This window comes from Heptranchias perlo, chromosome 24, assembly GCF_035084215.1.
Source record: "Heptranchias perlo isolate sHepPer1 chromosome 24, sHepPer1.hap1, whole genome shotgun sequence".
NCBI lineage: Eukaryota > Metazoa > Chordata > Chondrichthyes > Hexanchiformes > Hexanchidae > Heptranchias > Heptranchias perlo.
In genome coordinates, this window is record NC_090348.1 from 46,824,301 (window position 1) to 46,839,079 (window position 14,779).

A 14,779-nucleotide genomic window follows, 5' to 3' on the forward strand; every position below is an offset into this window, starting at 1 on the left:
TTCCTTTCTCCATCAAACTCACCTTGTTGCTTCTCGGATCTCCTGCTTGCAACTACCCTTGCTAGCTGACATTGCTAACTGTTTCCTTTCTCCAGACACCGTCTGTCTCCCTTTCAAAACCAGCTTTCATCAGCCCACCTCAAAATGCTGCCTAAGGTCCTGTCATCGCCCAGCTCCATACCCACTTCTCCCAAAACAATCACTTTGAATCCATCCGATTGTGTTTGTGCCCATTTGATAGCATAGAGACCGCCCTGGCCAAAAGCACCAATGAAATCCTCTATGACTTTAGCGCATTAACTCTCCTTGTTCTTCTTGATCCTCTCCCTCTACACTGTCCCATCAAACACTCCCAGGGCAGGTACAGCACGGGTTAGATACAGAGTAAAGCTCCCTCTACACTGTCCCATCAAACACTCCCAGGGCAGGTACAGCACGGGTTAGATACAGAGTAAAGCTCCCTCTACACTGTCCCATCAAACACTCCCAGGGCAGGTATAGCATGGGCAGGGTGGGAAGTGCTAATTGGAGTGGAGGAGGCTCGTGTGGAGTATAAACACCGGCATAGATCAGTTGGGTCAAATGGCCTGTTACGATGCGGTAGATTCCATGTAATAAAGACCACTTATGGGAGCGACTGACTCTAGTGAATCCAAGCGGATAGATAGGTACGGCAGGCCCGAATTAGTGACAGACTCGCAAAGAACCTCTACAGCTGACGGATGACTTTGATCCCATCAGTTTGGGGTAGATTTTAACCCAGATCCTGGTCTGAAAGTCCAGTATCCTGACCCACTGCCCCGGCCAGTCAACCAAGTTGCAAAAACCTTAGCCATTGATGATTGAGGAGCTCATGGGAAACCCATTTCCGCAGCTGACAGCTGCACTCTGTTTTATTTTTAAGTAAAGCGTTTCTGGCGGGGGTTTGTTTTCAGTTGAGGACAGTGTCGCTGGTCACTAAGGTTCACACGGTGTGGGGGAAGTGGGACTGCTCGTTATTTTTATACAATATATATATTTTAATTAAGAAGAAATTCAACAAACCAAAACAGTCCTTTATTTTGGCTGCAGACTCGGCCTTGGGCTGAGGGCAGTGTGTTTGTGTCTGGGTTGTGTGCTGACTCCTGTTGTTGTGAATGCCAGCCTGTTGTGGATTGTTGAGAGATGCTGCACTCTCCTGGGTTTACCATTTCCAGCCCATGAAAGAAAGTCTTGTCAGCCATGGCTCAGTGGGTAGCACTCTCACCTCTGCGTCTGAAGGTTGTGGGTTCAAGTCCCACTCCAGGGACTTGAGTACATAATCCAGGCTGACACTCCAGTGCAGTACTGAGGGAGTGCTGCACTGTCGGAGGTGCTATCTTTTGGATGAGTCGTTAAGCCGAGGCCTCGTCTGCCCTCTCAGGTGGATGTAAAAGATCCCACAGCACTATTTTGAAGAGGAGCAGGGGAGTTCTTCCTTGTATCCTGGCCAATATTTATCCCTCAACCGACATCCCATTGTCAGGTCATTATCACATTGCTGTTTGTGGGACCTTGCTGTGCGCAAATTGGTTGCTGCGTTTCCTGCACTGACTATACGTCAAAAGTACTTAATTGGCTTTAAAGTGCTTTGGGACGTTCTGAGGTCGTGAAAGGTGCTATATAAATGCAGTTCATTTTTTAATTTATGTAGAACCCCAGCGAACCTTCCGTCTCGAACGTTTCATGTACAACGGGCTTGAGCCTTGTCGGTGTTCCGTAGGTAAATCAGACGTCCGTTTTGCACACAGCCCGATCCCACAAACAGTGATGAGATGGAAGGACCGGTTAATCTATTTTTTTTTGGTTGAGGGATAAATGTTGGGCAGGAGAGGAGAGCTGGAGAGTGAGATAGCGGGAGAGCTCCCTGCTCTTCTTTGAATTGTGCCGTGGGATCTTTTAGCGTTCACCTGAACAAGCAGATGACTCCTGCAAGAATGCAGCGCTCCCTCAGTACTGCACAGTAGCATTGGCCTAGATTACAGGCTGGGGTCTGGGGTGGGGCTCAAACCACAGCCTTGTGGCTCGGTACTTGACGTGACTGGTTGCAGGACTGGGGTATCACCGTGTCCAGTCCCTTATTTTGTACTGACATTCTGAGGTCAGATCAGGCCCAGCCAGCAGCCTAAACTTGTACTATTTCTTAATGATCTTCACCTTGCTTTGTTCTGCCAAGTATCTTCATGTGACGCTGACCCACATTGGCTCCCGGTCCGACAACCCCTTGATTTTAAAATTCTCATCCTTGTGTTCAAATCCCTCCTGGCCTCGCCCCTCCCTATCTCTGTAACCTCCTCCAGCCCCACCACCCTCCGAGATCTCTGCGCTCCTCCAATTCTGGCCTCTTGAGCATCCCTGATTTTAATCGCTCCACCATTGCCAGCCATGCCTTCAGCTGCCTAGGCCCCAAGCTCTGGAATTCCCTCCCTAAACCTCTCCACCTCTCCTCCATTAAGATGCTCCTTAAAACAAGCTTTTGGTCACCTGTCATATCTCCTTATGTGGCTCAGTGTCAAATTTAGTTTGATCACTCCTACGAAGTGTTTTGGAACATTTTGCAATGTAAAGATGCTATATAAATGCAGGTTGTTGTCATTAATAAGTGCAGACAGCTGCCACCTCAGCCTTTCTCCCTGCTCTTTCTCTCTTTTCAACCCCCTCCTCCTCCCAACCTCGTAAATCCCATTCTGTGGAACTGAGCCGAACAGACTAGGAGAGTTCCAGAGTCGATCTCTTGTCTGTGCTGTTAACTGAAATTCAACCAGGGCTGCAGTTGAGGGTAAGAGAGGCTAAAATTAGTCTCAGCCCCATGGGTGAAAATATCCTCCAGGGTTCCTTCTCCTGATCACTCGGAGACTCTTGTTGGAAAGCACGACGTGTCCCCTCGGGCAGTGTCATATACAGGATAGGAATCAGGCTAGATTGTGATACCCTACATGGTTGAATAGCCTGCCAGCACCCACTGTCTGAGACTCGCGCGCTGGTGCCCCAGCAGGGAGTCGGTGCCTTCTGAAGGGTGGCGAATACCTGTGTGGGACTGATTGGGACCAGGGGCCTTGCTCCTAACCCAGGCTGTCTCTGTAATGCTCTCGGCTGGTGATGTCTGACTGGTTTAATCAGGTAATTTATCCTTTTATTTCCATTTTCTCTATCCAGTGACTTCCTGATTATGCCCGGTTTCATTGATTTCGCTGCTGATGAAATGGTGAGTTCCAACACTGCAAGAAACATCAAGGTTTCATAATCCTGCCTTTCCAGACAAATGTAGAGAGCACGATTGGTTTTTGAAGTATTCTTAGGTCAGCGAATGTCAGACCTTCACCTTAATAAAAATCTCCAAACCTGGCTACGAAAAACCTACGCTCGCTCGCGCGATCTCTCTCTCTCTCTCGTGCGCTTTCTGTCGCTTGCTCGCTCGCGCGATCTCTCTCTCTCTCTCTCTCACTCTCTCGTGCGCTTTCTGTCGCTTGCTCAGTCGTGCGATCTCTCTCTCTCTCTCTCTCTCTGTCGCGCTCGCTCTCGCTCGCTCTGTCGCGCTCTCCTGGTATGGACTGCTGCTGTCTCTAGTGTTGCACCCCATTTACCTGAAACCTTGGTACACGGGGTTTGCCAAAATGTTCACTGGAGTATTGTGCACTGAAACCACTCGGGCCAACAGCCCAGTAACTGATGATCTACAGTTGGGACCAGCCTGCATTATAGGGCACTGCTTTCCAACCAGGAAGGGGGAGCTTTGTTTTTCAAGCTTGGCGCAATGCTTGCAGCGCTGGGGTGGTGGGTGGGTCATGCGCCATGCGCAGATTCTGTCTTCATCACAGCACGGGTCTCAAAACAGTCTGCCTTTAGCGGAGCGAAGATCTCCTGTGGAAATCTGCAACTTTTCAGTTTCAGAGCAAACTTCTTAAAATGAACCCCGCGATTAGATTCCAGCCTGTAACTCACCCCCGGGTATCTGTTATTCTATATATAAACCCCCCGAACCCCTCGAGTCGATCCCAGCCTGTAACTCACTCCCGGGTATCTGTTATTCTATATATAAACCCCCCCGAACCCCTCGAGTCGATCCCAGCCTGTAACTCACCCCCGGGTATCTGTTATTCTATATATAAACCCCCCGAACCCCTCGAGTCGATCCCAGCCTGTAACTCACTCCCGGGTATCTGTTATTCTATATATAAACCCCCCGAACCCCTCGAGTCGATCCCAGCCTGTAACTCACTCCCGGGTATCTGTTATTCTATATATAAACCCCCCGAACCCCTCGAGTCGATCCCAGCCTGTAACTCACTCCCGGGTATCTGTTATTCTATATATAAACCCCCCGAACCCCTCGAGTCGATCCCAGCCTGTAACTCACTCCCGGGTATCTGTTATTCTATATATAAACCCCCTGAACCCCTCGAGTCGATCCCAGCCTGTAACTCACTCCCGGGTATCTGTTATTCTATATATGAACCCCCCGATTAGATTCCAGCCTGTAACTCACTCTCGGGTCTAGTCTCAGAATTTAGGTGCAGCGTTTCCACCTTTGAGATTTCTTTCTTTATGCTGTGGTTTTAGTTAATTGATGTGTGGGTGGGTATGGAGTGGATTATGAAACAGATAAAACTGATTTAACTGGTTCAGATGGTTGATGAGAAACATTTTAATTTTCCCCCGCACTAGGACCTGACCTCAGCTCTCACCAAGAAAATCACCCTGAAGACTCCCCTCGTCTCCTCTCCCATGGACACAGTGACAGAGTCCAGCATGGCGATCGCCATGGGGGTGAGTGTGGTGAGAAAGCCACCGTGTTCTTTTCTTCACGCGGGTTCTTGTAAATGAGCCACTGCATCACCAGATCGTGTGGCGACGGCCCCTCAAGATCCAACCAGTCTGTTTTGACTTGAATACCTTTATTAGAACTTGCTGACCTGGAGCCAACAGCGTAGAGGCTGGCTCTTGATAGCAGTGTCAGGTACCAACTGGCATCATTGGACAAGTGTTTGAACTCAACATGTATCGATTGCCGTCAGCTGCCTAGGCCCTAAGTCTGGAATTGCCTCCCTAAACCCCTCTGTGCCTCTCTCTCCTCCTTTAAGATGCTCCTGAAAACCTACCTACCTACCTGCCCTAATATCTCCTTATGTGGCTCGGTGTCAAATTTTGTCTGATAATGCTCCTGTGAAGCGTCTTGGGACATTTTACGATGTCAAAGGCGCTATATAAATGCAACTTGTTGTGTCCTTCTAAGCTTTTAGTCAAGTTGAACAGATATTCATCAATGGTTGGCTGCCTCAGTTGATAGTTCATATTAATTCTGCAAATGTTTCATGATGAGTTGCCTCTGCTTCACATCTTGTGCAAGACGGAAAGACAAAGGCGAGAGGAGAAGGGCGGGTGTTCTGGTAGTTCAGCTCTCGGCTCTAGGCTCTCGGTTGGATCCAGCCCTCCCAGTGGGCAAACATCTCCTCTTCCACATCATAGAATTGTCCGTAATTTTGCACTGAAATGGCTGCCGTGCTCAGTGGGTGGTCGGTGCCGGAGGAGATGGAGATGCTGCACGGGTATAGTCCAGGGACCTGGGAGTGTTTGATGGGACAGTGTAGAGGGAGCTTTACTCTATCTAACCCGTGCTGTACCTGCCCTGGGAGTGTTTGATGGGACAGTGTAGAGGGAGCTTTACTCTATCTAACCCGTGCTGTACCTGCCCTGGGAGTGTTTGATGGGACAGTGTAGAGGGAGCTTTACTCTGTATCTAACCCGTGCTGTCCCTGCCCTGGGAGTGTTTGATGGGACAGTGTAGAGGGAGCTTTACTCTGTATCTAACCCGTGCTGTCCCTGCCCTGGGAGTGTTTGATGGGACAGTGTAGAGGGAGCTTTACTCTGTATCTAACCCGTCCTGTACCTGCCCTGGGAGTGTTTGATGGGACAGTGTAGAGGGAGCTTTACTCTGTATCTAACCCGTGCTGTCCCTGCCCTGGGAGTGTTTGATGGGACAGTGTAGAGGGAGCTTTACTCTGTATCTAACCCGTGCTGTACCTGCCCCGGGAGTGTTTGATGGGACAGTGTAGAGGGAGCTTTACTCTGTATCTAACCCGTCCTGTACCTGCCCTGGGAGTGTTTGATGGGACAGTGTAGAGGGAGCTTTACTCTGTATCTAACCCGTGCTGTCCCTGCCCTGGGAGTGTTTGATGGGACAGTGTAGAGGGAGCTTTACTCTGTATCTAACCCGTCCTGTACCTGCCCTGGGAGTGTTTGTCCTTAGCCCAGTGCTGTTTGACTCGTGATAAATCTGACGTGACATTTTTACGATTTCTGTCCTCTCTCTAGTTAATGGGTGGAATCGGCTTCATCCATCATAACTGCACCCCGGAGTTTCAAGCTAATGAGGTCCGCAGGGTTAAGGTGGGCTCTACTTGTATGATTACACGGTTCATTTTGCTTTGACTAGCTTGCGATTTAGTAGTGCTGAAATTAATTGCAAAAATGTCCAAATATTTATTTCATTGTTATTTAATCAGGATCTTATTGTGAGTCAAATGTGACAGGAAGTAACCGATGTTTCCAGGAGGTGTGTGCTACACACTACAGAAAGCGCTATATAAAAACCTGTCACCCTGGCTCTGGGTATCACTCTCACGCCCCAGAGTCAGAAGGTTGTGGGTTCAAGCCCCACTCCAGAGCCTTGAGCACATAATCCAGGCTAACACTCCAGAGCAGTACCGAGGGAGTGTTGCACTGTCAGAGACCCCGTCTCTCGGATGAGACATTAAACAAGGGATATGGAGATATCGAGGAAGTGGAGTTGAGGTAGAAGATCGGCCATGATCTTATTGAATGGCGGAGCAGGCTCGAGGGGCCGTATGGCCTACTCCTGCTCCTATTTCTTATGTTCTTAAACTGAGGGCCCTGTCTGCCCCCTCTGGTGGATGTAAAAGATCCCATGGCATTATTTCGAAGATGGGGACTTCTCCCCAGTGTCCTGGCCAATATTTATCCCTCAACCTATCACCCATGCAAAGCATTTGTCTCATTTACCTCATTGCTGTTTGTGGGATCTTGCTGTGTCCAAATCGGCTGCTGCGTTTCCCCATAAAACAGTGACTACACTTCAAAAGTACTTCATTGGCTGTGAAGCACTGTGGGACATGCTGTGGTTTTGAAAGGTTCTATACAAACTCAATTTCTGACCTCTATAGACAGATGGATATATTTTTGTTTTGGTCTCCTCGGATGTGTCCACAGGTAACTGTCCCCTTCGGTGAAAGTCTGAGCCATTCAGACCAGCAAGATCCCAGGTTCAGTTCCTATACTTTGCTGCGGTACTTGACCTTGGGAAGGGCATGACGTTGGGACTCTGACTGCAGCTGGCAAGTGCTCAGACACTGGGTGAGGACAGGACCATTTGAGGGCAGTGCCCCATGTAGTTGAATAGCCTATCAATGCTATCGGTCCAGGCTCCCCTGTGAAGAATGGCAGCCTCTTTGTGCCAAGGTACCCGAAGGGCAGCCATTGGAACCAGTGACACACGTCTTCAGGAGAGGAGGGGAGGAGATTATCTCCCACATCAAGTGGTAAATTTTCCAAGATGCAGCCACTGGTTGTGGGTTTGTGCCCTTTGAATCAGGCTCAACTTGCAGATTGTCACGTGGAATAATCGTCCTTCAATTTCTGTTCTTTCTTCCTCCTCTCTCTCTCTCTCTCTGCTTCTCTTTCCCTCTTTGTCTTCTCTCTCACTCCTTCAACTCTCCTTTCTCTCCCTCTCCCTCCCCCTCTCCCTTCTCTCCTCTCCCTCTCCTTTCTCTCCTCTCCCTCTCCTTTCTCTCCCTCTCCCTCTCCTTTCTCTCCCTCTCCCTCTCCCTCTCTCTCCCTCTCCCTCTCTCTCCCTCTCCCTCTCCCTCCCTCTCCCTCTCCCTCCCTCTCCCTCTCCTCCCTCTCCCTCTCCTCCCTCTCCCTCTCCTTTCTCTCCCTCCCCCTCTCCTTTCTCTCCCTCTCCCTCTCCTTTCTCTCCCTCTCCCTCTCCTTTCTCTCCCTCTCCCTCTCCTTTCTCTCCCTCTCCCTCTCCCTCCCTCTCCCTCTCCTCCCTCTCCCTCTCCTTTCTCCCCCTCTCCTTTCTCTCCCTCTCCCTCTCCTTTCTCTCCCTCTCCCTCTCCTTTCTCTCCCTCTCCCTCTCTCTCCCTCTCCCTCTCCCTCCCTCTCCCTCTCCCTCTCCCTCTCCCTCTCCCTCTCCCTCTCCCTCTCCCTCCCTCTCCCTCTCCCTCTCCCTCCCTCTCCCTCTCCTCCCTCTCCCTCTCCTTTCTCTCCCTCTCCTTTCTCTCCCTCTCCTTTCTCTCCCTCTCCTTTCTCTCCCTCCCCCTCTCCTTTCTCTCCCTCCCCCTCTCTCCCTCCCCCTCTCTCTCCTCCCCCTCTCTCCCTCCCCCCTCTCTCCCTCCCCCTCTCTCTCCTCCCCCTCTCTCCCTCCCCCTCTCTCCCTCCCCCTCTCTCCTCCCCCCTCTCTCCCTCCCCCTCTCTCCCTCCCCCCTCCCCCTCCCCCTCTCCTTTCTCTCCCTCCCCCTCTCCTTTCCTTCTACCAGCTGAGTAATTCCACCCCCGCCCCCCGGGTTGAAGGAATATTTCTGCGTAAGATTCTATATTTTTCGGCGATGTTCTTTTCTTCAGTCTGTCTGGCTCTACACCTGCTGCCGAGGGGCAGGGTTCCCAGCTCCCACTGCCTCTGATGCGATGTGATGCCACGGTGTACGGAGGGGTCTGACCCTTCCCATTACCCAGTGCTGCGATGCAACCGTTTTGCAGGTGAGCTCGTTTCCCCGCCCGTGTGAGACTCACACCTGTGCGTCTCGCCTCTTGCAGAAGTTCGAGCAGGGATTCATCACTGACCCAGTCGTCATGAGTTTCCAACACACGGTCGGGGACGTCTTCGAAGCAAAGTTGCGGCACGGGTTCTCTGGAATCCCCGTCACGGAAACAGGAAAGATGGGAAGCAAGCTGATGGGGATCGTCACCTCGCGGGATATCGACTTCCTTTCAGAGAAGGATTACGACACGGCCTTGAGCGAGGTACGACTTGAATTACAAACTAGGACTGTTACACGGGGTAAAGGGTTAATACACTGCTCACTACTGTACTGTACACGGGCAGTGTTACACGGGGGGTAAAGGGTTAATACGCTGCTCACTCTGTACTGTACACGGGCAGTGTTACACGGGGGGTAAAGGGTTAATACGCTGCTCACTCCGTACTGTACACGGGCAGTGTTATCAGGAGTGAAGGGGTAATGCCTGATTTGCTATGGGGGGTTTAGACTCTGTGTGGTGTCGGACTCTGCACGGGGAAAGCCCACACTCTGATGTGTCGCTCCTTTCCTTGTTCAGGTGATGACGAAGCGAGAAGACCTGGTCGTAGCTCCGGCTGGTGTAACCCTCAAGGAAGCCAATGAAATTCTACAGCGCAGTAAGAAAGGTAACAGCTCCATTATAACAGTGCGGTGGGAACCATACTGGGGGGGAGTTCCATGTGGAACAGTCCCAGTGGAGTGCTGGGGGGAGGAAACGGGAGTGAGGAAGTGCGGGCGGAGGGAGGGAGGAGTGGCGGGCCCCGGGCGGAGGGAGTGGCGGCCCCCCCCCCCCCGGGCGATGATTTCTCCGCCATACCTGCGGACACTCGACCCGCCTGTGGGTCGTGTTTGATTGTGTTTTTTTCCCTTCCTGTCTGTTCAGGGAAGCTGCCGATCGTTAATGACATGGACGAGCTGATCTCGATCATTGCACGGACCGACCTAAAGAAGAACCGGGATTACCCGCTGGCGTCGAAAGATTCGCGGAAACAGCTGCTCTGCGGCGCTGCCATCGGAACGCGGGAGGACGATAAATACCGGCTGGACCTCTTGATGCAGGCTGGGGTGGATGTCGTCGTGTTGGTGAGAACCAAACGGGAATTCAGGGCAGTGAGATTTTGCCGGCCGTGTCAGAAGGTCGTGGGTTCGAGTCCCACTCCAGAGGCTTGAGCACATAATCCAGGCTGACACTCCCAGTGTAGTACTGAGGGAGTGCTGCACTGTCGGAGGTGCCGTCTTTCGGATGAGACATTAAACTGAGGCTCCGTCTGTCCCCTCAGGTGGATGTAAAAGTTCCCACGACCGCTATTTTGAAGAAGTGCAGGGGAGTTCTCCCCGGTGTCCTGGCCGACATTTATCCCTCAACCAACATCACTGAAGCAGATTATCTGGTCGTTATCGCACTGCTGTTTGTGGGATCTTGCTGTGCGAAAATTGGCTGTTGATTTTCCCTACATTAGAACAGTGACCACACTTCAAAAGAATTTCATTGGCTGTGGGACATCCTGAGGGCTTGAAAGGGGTGAAATGTTAGACTGGACGGAATTTGTAATCCTTATTTGTCCCTCGATTCCAGGATTCATCCCAAGGAAACTCCGTCTTCCAGATAAACATGATCCGTTACATTAAGCAGAAATATCCGGAGCTGCAGGTGGTTGGTGGGAATGGTAAGTGAAGGTCGACGCTGTGGGGATATTACCCTCTCCCACCCTCTCCCCACCCCCTTGTCAGCTTGGCTCAGTGGGTAGCACTCTCGCCTCTGAGTCAGAGGGTCATTGGTTCTTGTGACTTGAGCCCATAATACAGGCTGTGAGGGAGAGCGTTGATGGGCTGAATGCCCTTTCCTCGTGCACTTCTGTTTTACACGAGCAAAACGACCAGATCGTGCGCTTGCGCTCTCTCTCTCTCTGTCCTGCTCCTTGTTTGTTGGGCAGCATCTGACCGTTTTCTCCCCCGCACCCCCGGACAGGGGTTAGGGCTGACTTCCCCCATGTGGAGGGTCCTGGGCTGCGGGGAGTTCTGTTGCTGCCTTCCTCATAGATTTTAATCCTCGTCCTCTCCTCTTTCACAGTGGTGACTGCAGCACAAGCCAAAAACCTGATTGATGCCGGAGTGGATGCTCTACGGTCGGAATGGGCTGCGGCTCGATCTGCATCACTCAGGAAGGTGGGTTTGGTGTTGGGGGGTGGGGCGGGGGCGGGGAGGGGGAGGAGGGGCTTGGGGCGTTACAGGGGATGGGTTGGGACAGTGGGATAGACTGCGGCCGTTCACCAGAGAGTTAGATCCAAATGCAATCCAGATTTAAGGAGATGAAAACCCCTGTACTGGGGTTTCGGTGAAATGGCACCAGGGGTCTGGGTCGCTGCACAAAATCAGGTTGTATCTGGAACGGGCCGGTCAGCGTGGGAGATGGAAAAATGTGACACTTAAACATAGGAACAGGAGGAGGCCATTCAGCCCCTCGAGCCTGTTCCACCATTCAATGCGATCATGGCTGATCTGTATCTTAACTCCATTTACCCGCATTTGCTCCATTTCCCTCGATCCCCTCACACAATAAAAACCAAACATTCTCAGTTTTGAAAGCTCCAGTCGACCCCTGGTGTCCACAGCTTTTTGGAGCAGAGAGTTCTAGATTTCCACTCCCCTTTGTGTGAAAAACTGCTTCCTGATTTCACCCCTGAACGGCCTGGCTCTAATTTTAAGATTATGTCCCCTTGTTCTGGACTCCCCCCACTAGAGGGAATAGTTTCTCTCTCTCTACCCTATCGAATCCACTTATCATTTTAAAGATCTTGATCAGATCACCCCTTAATCTTCTAAGCTCAGAGGAATACAGGCCAAGTTTATGCAACCTGTCCTCATAATTTAACCCTGTTAGCCCCGGTATCATTCTGTTGAATCTGCACTGAACCCCCTTCAAGGCCAATAAATCCTCCCTGAGGTGCGGTGCCCAGAACTGAACGCAGCCTCCGGATGGGGCCTGACCAAGACTGTGTACAACTGGAGCATCAATTCCTCCCTTCTGTATTCCAGCCCCCTCTGCTTCCTACAAACCCTGCTGGGGTTTGACCCCAGTGCTCTGACCCTCCGACTGAGACCTGCTGGGGTTTGACCCCAGTGCTCTGACCCTCCGACTGAGACCTGCTGGGGTTTGACCCCAGTGCTCTGACCCTCCGACTGAGACCTGCTGGGGTTTGACCCCAGTGCTCTGACCCTCCGACTGAGACCTGCTGGGGTTTGACCCCAGTGCTCTGACCCTCCGACTGAGACCTGCTGGGGTTTGACCCCAGTGCTCTGACCCTCCGACTGAGACCTGCTGGGGTTTGACCCCAGTGCTCTGACCCTCCGACTGAGACCTGCTGGGGTTTGACCCCAGTGCTCTGACCCTCCGACTGAGACCTGCTGGGGTTTGACCCCAGTGCTCTGACCCTCCGACTGAGACCTGCTGGGTTTGACCCCAGTGCTCTGACCCTCCGACTGAGACCTGCTGGGGTTTGACCCCAGTGCTCTGACCCTCCGACTGAGACCTGCTGGGGTTTGACCCCAGTGCTCTGACCCTCCGACTGAGACCTGCTGGGGTTTGACCCCAGTGCTCTGACCCTCCGACTGAGACCTGGGAGGTTAAAAACGAGAACAAAGAACAGGTAATAGAGAAAGAAGAGGCTGCTGAAGAGAAACAGATGAGTCTCTGCCCCCCCCGAACCCCCACAGATTGCTCTGAAGTGGCCTAACGAGTCACTCAGTTCAAAGGCTAACCAGGGATGGGGAATAAACGCAGACTTTTCACGGCGTTTCCTACATCCTGAGAACAAATCTTTTTTTAAAAAAAAAAGTGGAATGTACTCTCTCTGGTTTGATTCCTGGTCTGTGCTAATCTCTGGGGTGGAGAGGAGCCTCACTGTCGTCCTCAGCACCACTGGTCATGGGGAAGGAATGTAACCATTGGGCTGTGTTCCCAGTTGCGATCCAGTGACTCCTGCTGAAAGCGCCTGAGTGTAAGTCACAGGTGCAGACAGGGCTGTGACGCCCCACGCGGTCGGATAGTCTGCTGATTGTCCCTGCTTCAGCTTTTGTACAAAGAGCGGATACTCGAGTAAGGTGCGGGAGGGTGGCCAGGGCCTGTGGGGAAAGTTCCCCAGCACGAGCCGCAGGGGAGACGATTGTGGGGAAGGGGGTAGGAGGAAACTCGCCAAGGCTTCCTCAACACCAGCTCCCAAACCTGCAACCCCCTATCAGTTAGAAGGACAAGGGCGGCAGGTGCCTGCAGACACCGCCACCTCCGAGTTCCCCGCCACCTCCGAGTTCCCCGCCACCTCCGAGTTCCCCCGCCACCTCCGAGTTCCCCGCCACGTTTTGGAGGGTTTTGATAGAGTAAATAGGGTGAAACTTGTTTCCACTGGTGAGCGGGTCGGTACCCAGAGGACACAGATTTAAGACGATTGGCAAAGGAACCAGAGGGGGAGAATTTTTTTTACGCAGCGAGTTGTGATGATCTGGAATTCACTGCCTGAAAGGGCGGTGGAAGCAGATTCAATAATAACTTTCAAAAGGAAAGTGAATATGTACTTGAAAAGGAGAAATTTGCAGGGCTATGGGGAAAGAGCAGGGGAGTGGGACTAATTGGATAGTTCTTTCAAAGAGCCAGCACAGGCACGATGGGCTGAATGGCCTCATTCTGTGCTGTATCATTCGATAACATCACACACCATCCCAACTTGGGCGTATGCCGGCCGTTCCTTTATCGTCGCTGGGTCAGAATCCTGGAACTCCCTTCCTAACAGCACTGTGGGAGAACCGTCACCACACGGACTGCAGCGGTTCAAGAAGGCGGCTCACCACCACCTTCTCAAGGGCAATTAGGGATGGGCAATAAATGCCGGCCTCGCCAGCGACGCCCACATCCTGAGAATGAATTTAAAAAGCAACTAGCACGGACTGACTGACAGGGGTCTGAGGCTGAGGTTTGGGGAGCGTGGGTGGGGAGGGGGCTGAATGAGATTCAAGTGCTTTTCCCGCAGAGACTCCCATCACCTTGGTCTGGGTGGGAATTAGTTGATGTGGAGTTCGTGGCAAATTGGGGAAAGTGTGTGCAGTGCAGCTGTGGGGCCAGTAGGGGGCGCTGCTGCAGCTGTCCCGGGTGGAGCGCCACTGCCCTCCGGTGGCGTTAACGAGTGCAGCAGGCAGGCAGGCGTCTGTCGGTGACCGACCGAGATCTCTGGGCTCCAACAGCACTGAGAGCCCAGGGGGGTCTGTCCCGGCAACAGTTGGCACACGGAGATCATTGGCCTTAGGAGAACGGTGACCGTGCAAAGCCACCACCTGGTCCCTATATTCCTTGGTCTTTGATATCTGAACACGGATGGCAAAAGAACCAGAGGTGACATGAGGAAAAGAAATTGTTTTACGCAGCGAGTTGTTCTGATCTGGAACGCGCTGCCTGAAAGGGCGGTGGAAGCAGATTCAATAATAACTTTCAAAAGGGAATTGGATAAATACTTGAAGGGAAAAACAGCTCTTTCAAAGAGCCGGCACAGGCCGATGGGCCAAATGGCCTCCCCCACCCGTACTGATATGATCTGTTGGTCTGCCCGTCTTTTTTTGATATTCATTCTCGGGATGCTGGCATTTATTGCCCAATCCCTGGTTGCCCTGTGAAGGTGGTGGTGGTGAGCCTTCGCCTCAAACCAACAATCCTTGTTGTGGTGCTGGCCCCACAATGGAGTCAGGTAGGGAATTCCAGGATTCTGACCCAGCAGCGAAGAAGGAAAGAAAGAACTTGCATTTATATAGCGCCTTTCACAACCTCAGGGCGTCCCAAAGCGCTTCAGAGCCAATGAAGTACTGTTTGAAGTGTAGTCAGTGTGTTGTAATGTATGGTCAAGTCGGGATGGTGTGTGTCTTGGAGGGGAATGTGCAGGTGATGTTGTTCCCATGCACCGACA

General features: G+C 52.0%; 1 protein-coding gene across 1 annotated transcript in view; it reads left to right on the forward strand.

The window, feature by feature from the left end:
- The window catches only part of impdh1b (IMP (inosine 5'-monophosphate) dehydrogenase 1b), a 33,277-nt gene that overhangs the window by 17,458 nt on the left and 1,040 nt on the right, over positions 1-14,779 (forward strand). Inside the window, 9 exon segments of the mRNA XM_068005299.1 lie at positions 3,175-3,223; positions 4,684-4,785; positions 6,331-6,405; positions 8,851-9,057; positions 9,373-9,460; positions 9,718-9,917; positions 10,411-10,501; positions 10,906-10,959; positions 10,962-11,000. Of these exon segments, the coding sequence (XP_067861400.1) occupies positions 3,175-3,223; positions 4,684-4,785; positions 6,331-6,405; positions 8,851-9,057; positions 9,373-9,460; positions 9,718-9,917; positions 10,411-10,501; positions 10,906-10,959; positions 10,962-11,000 (905 nt within the window).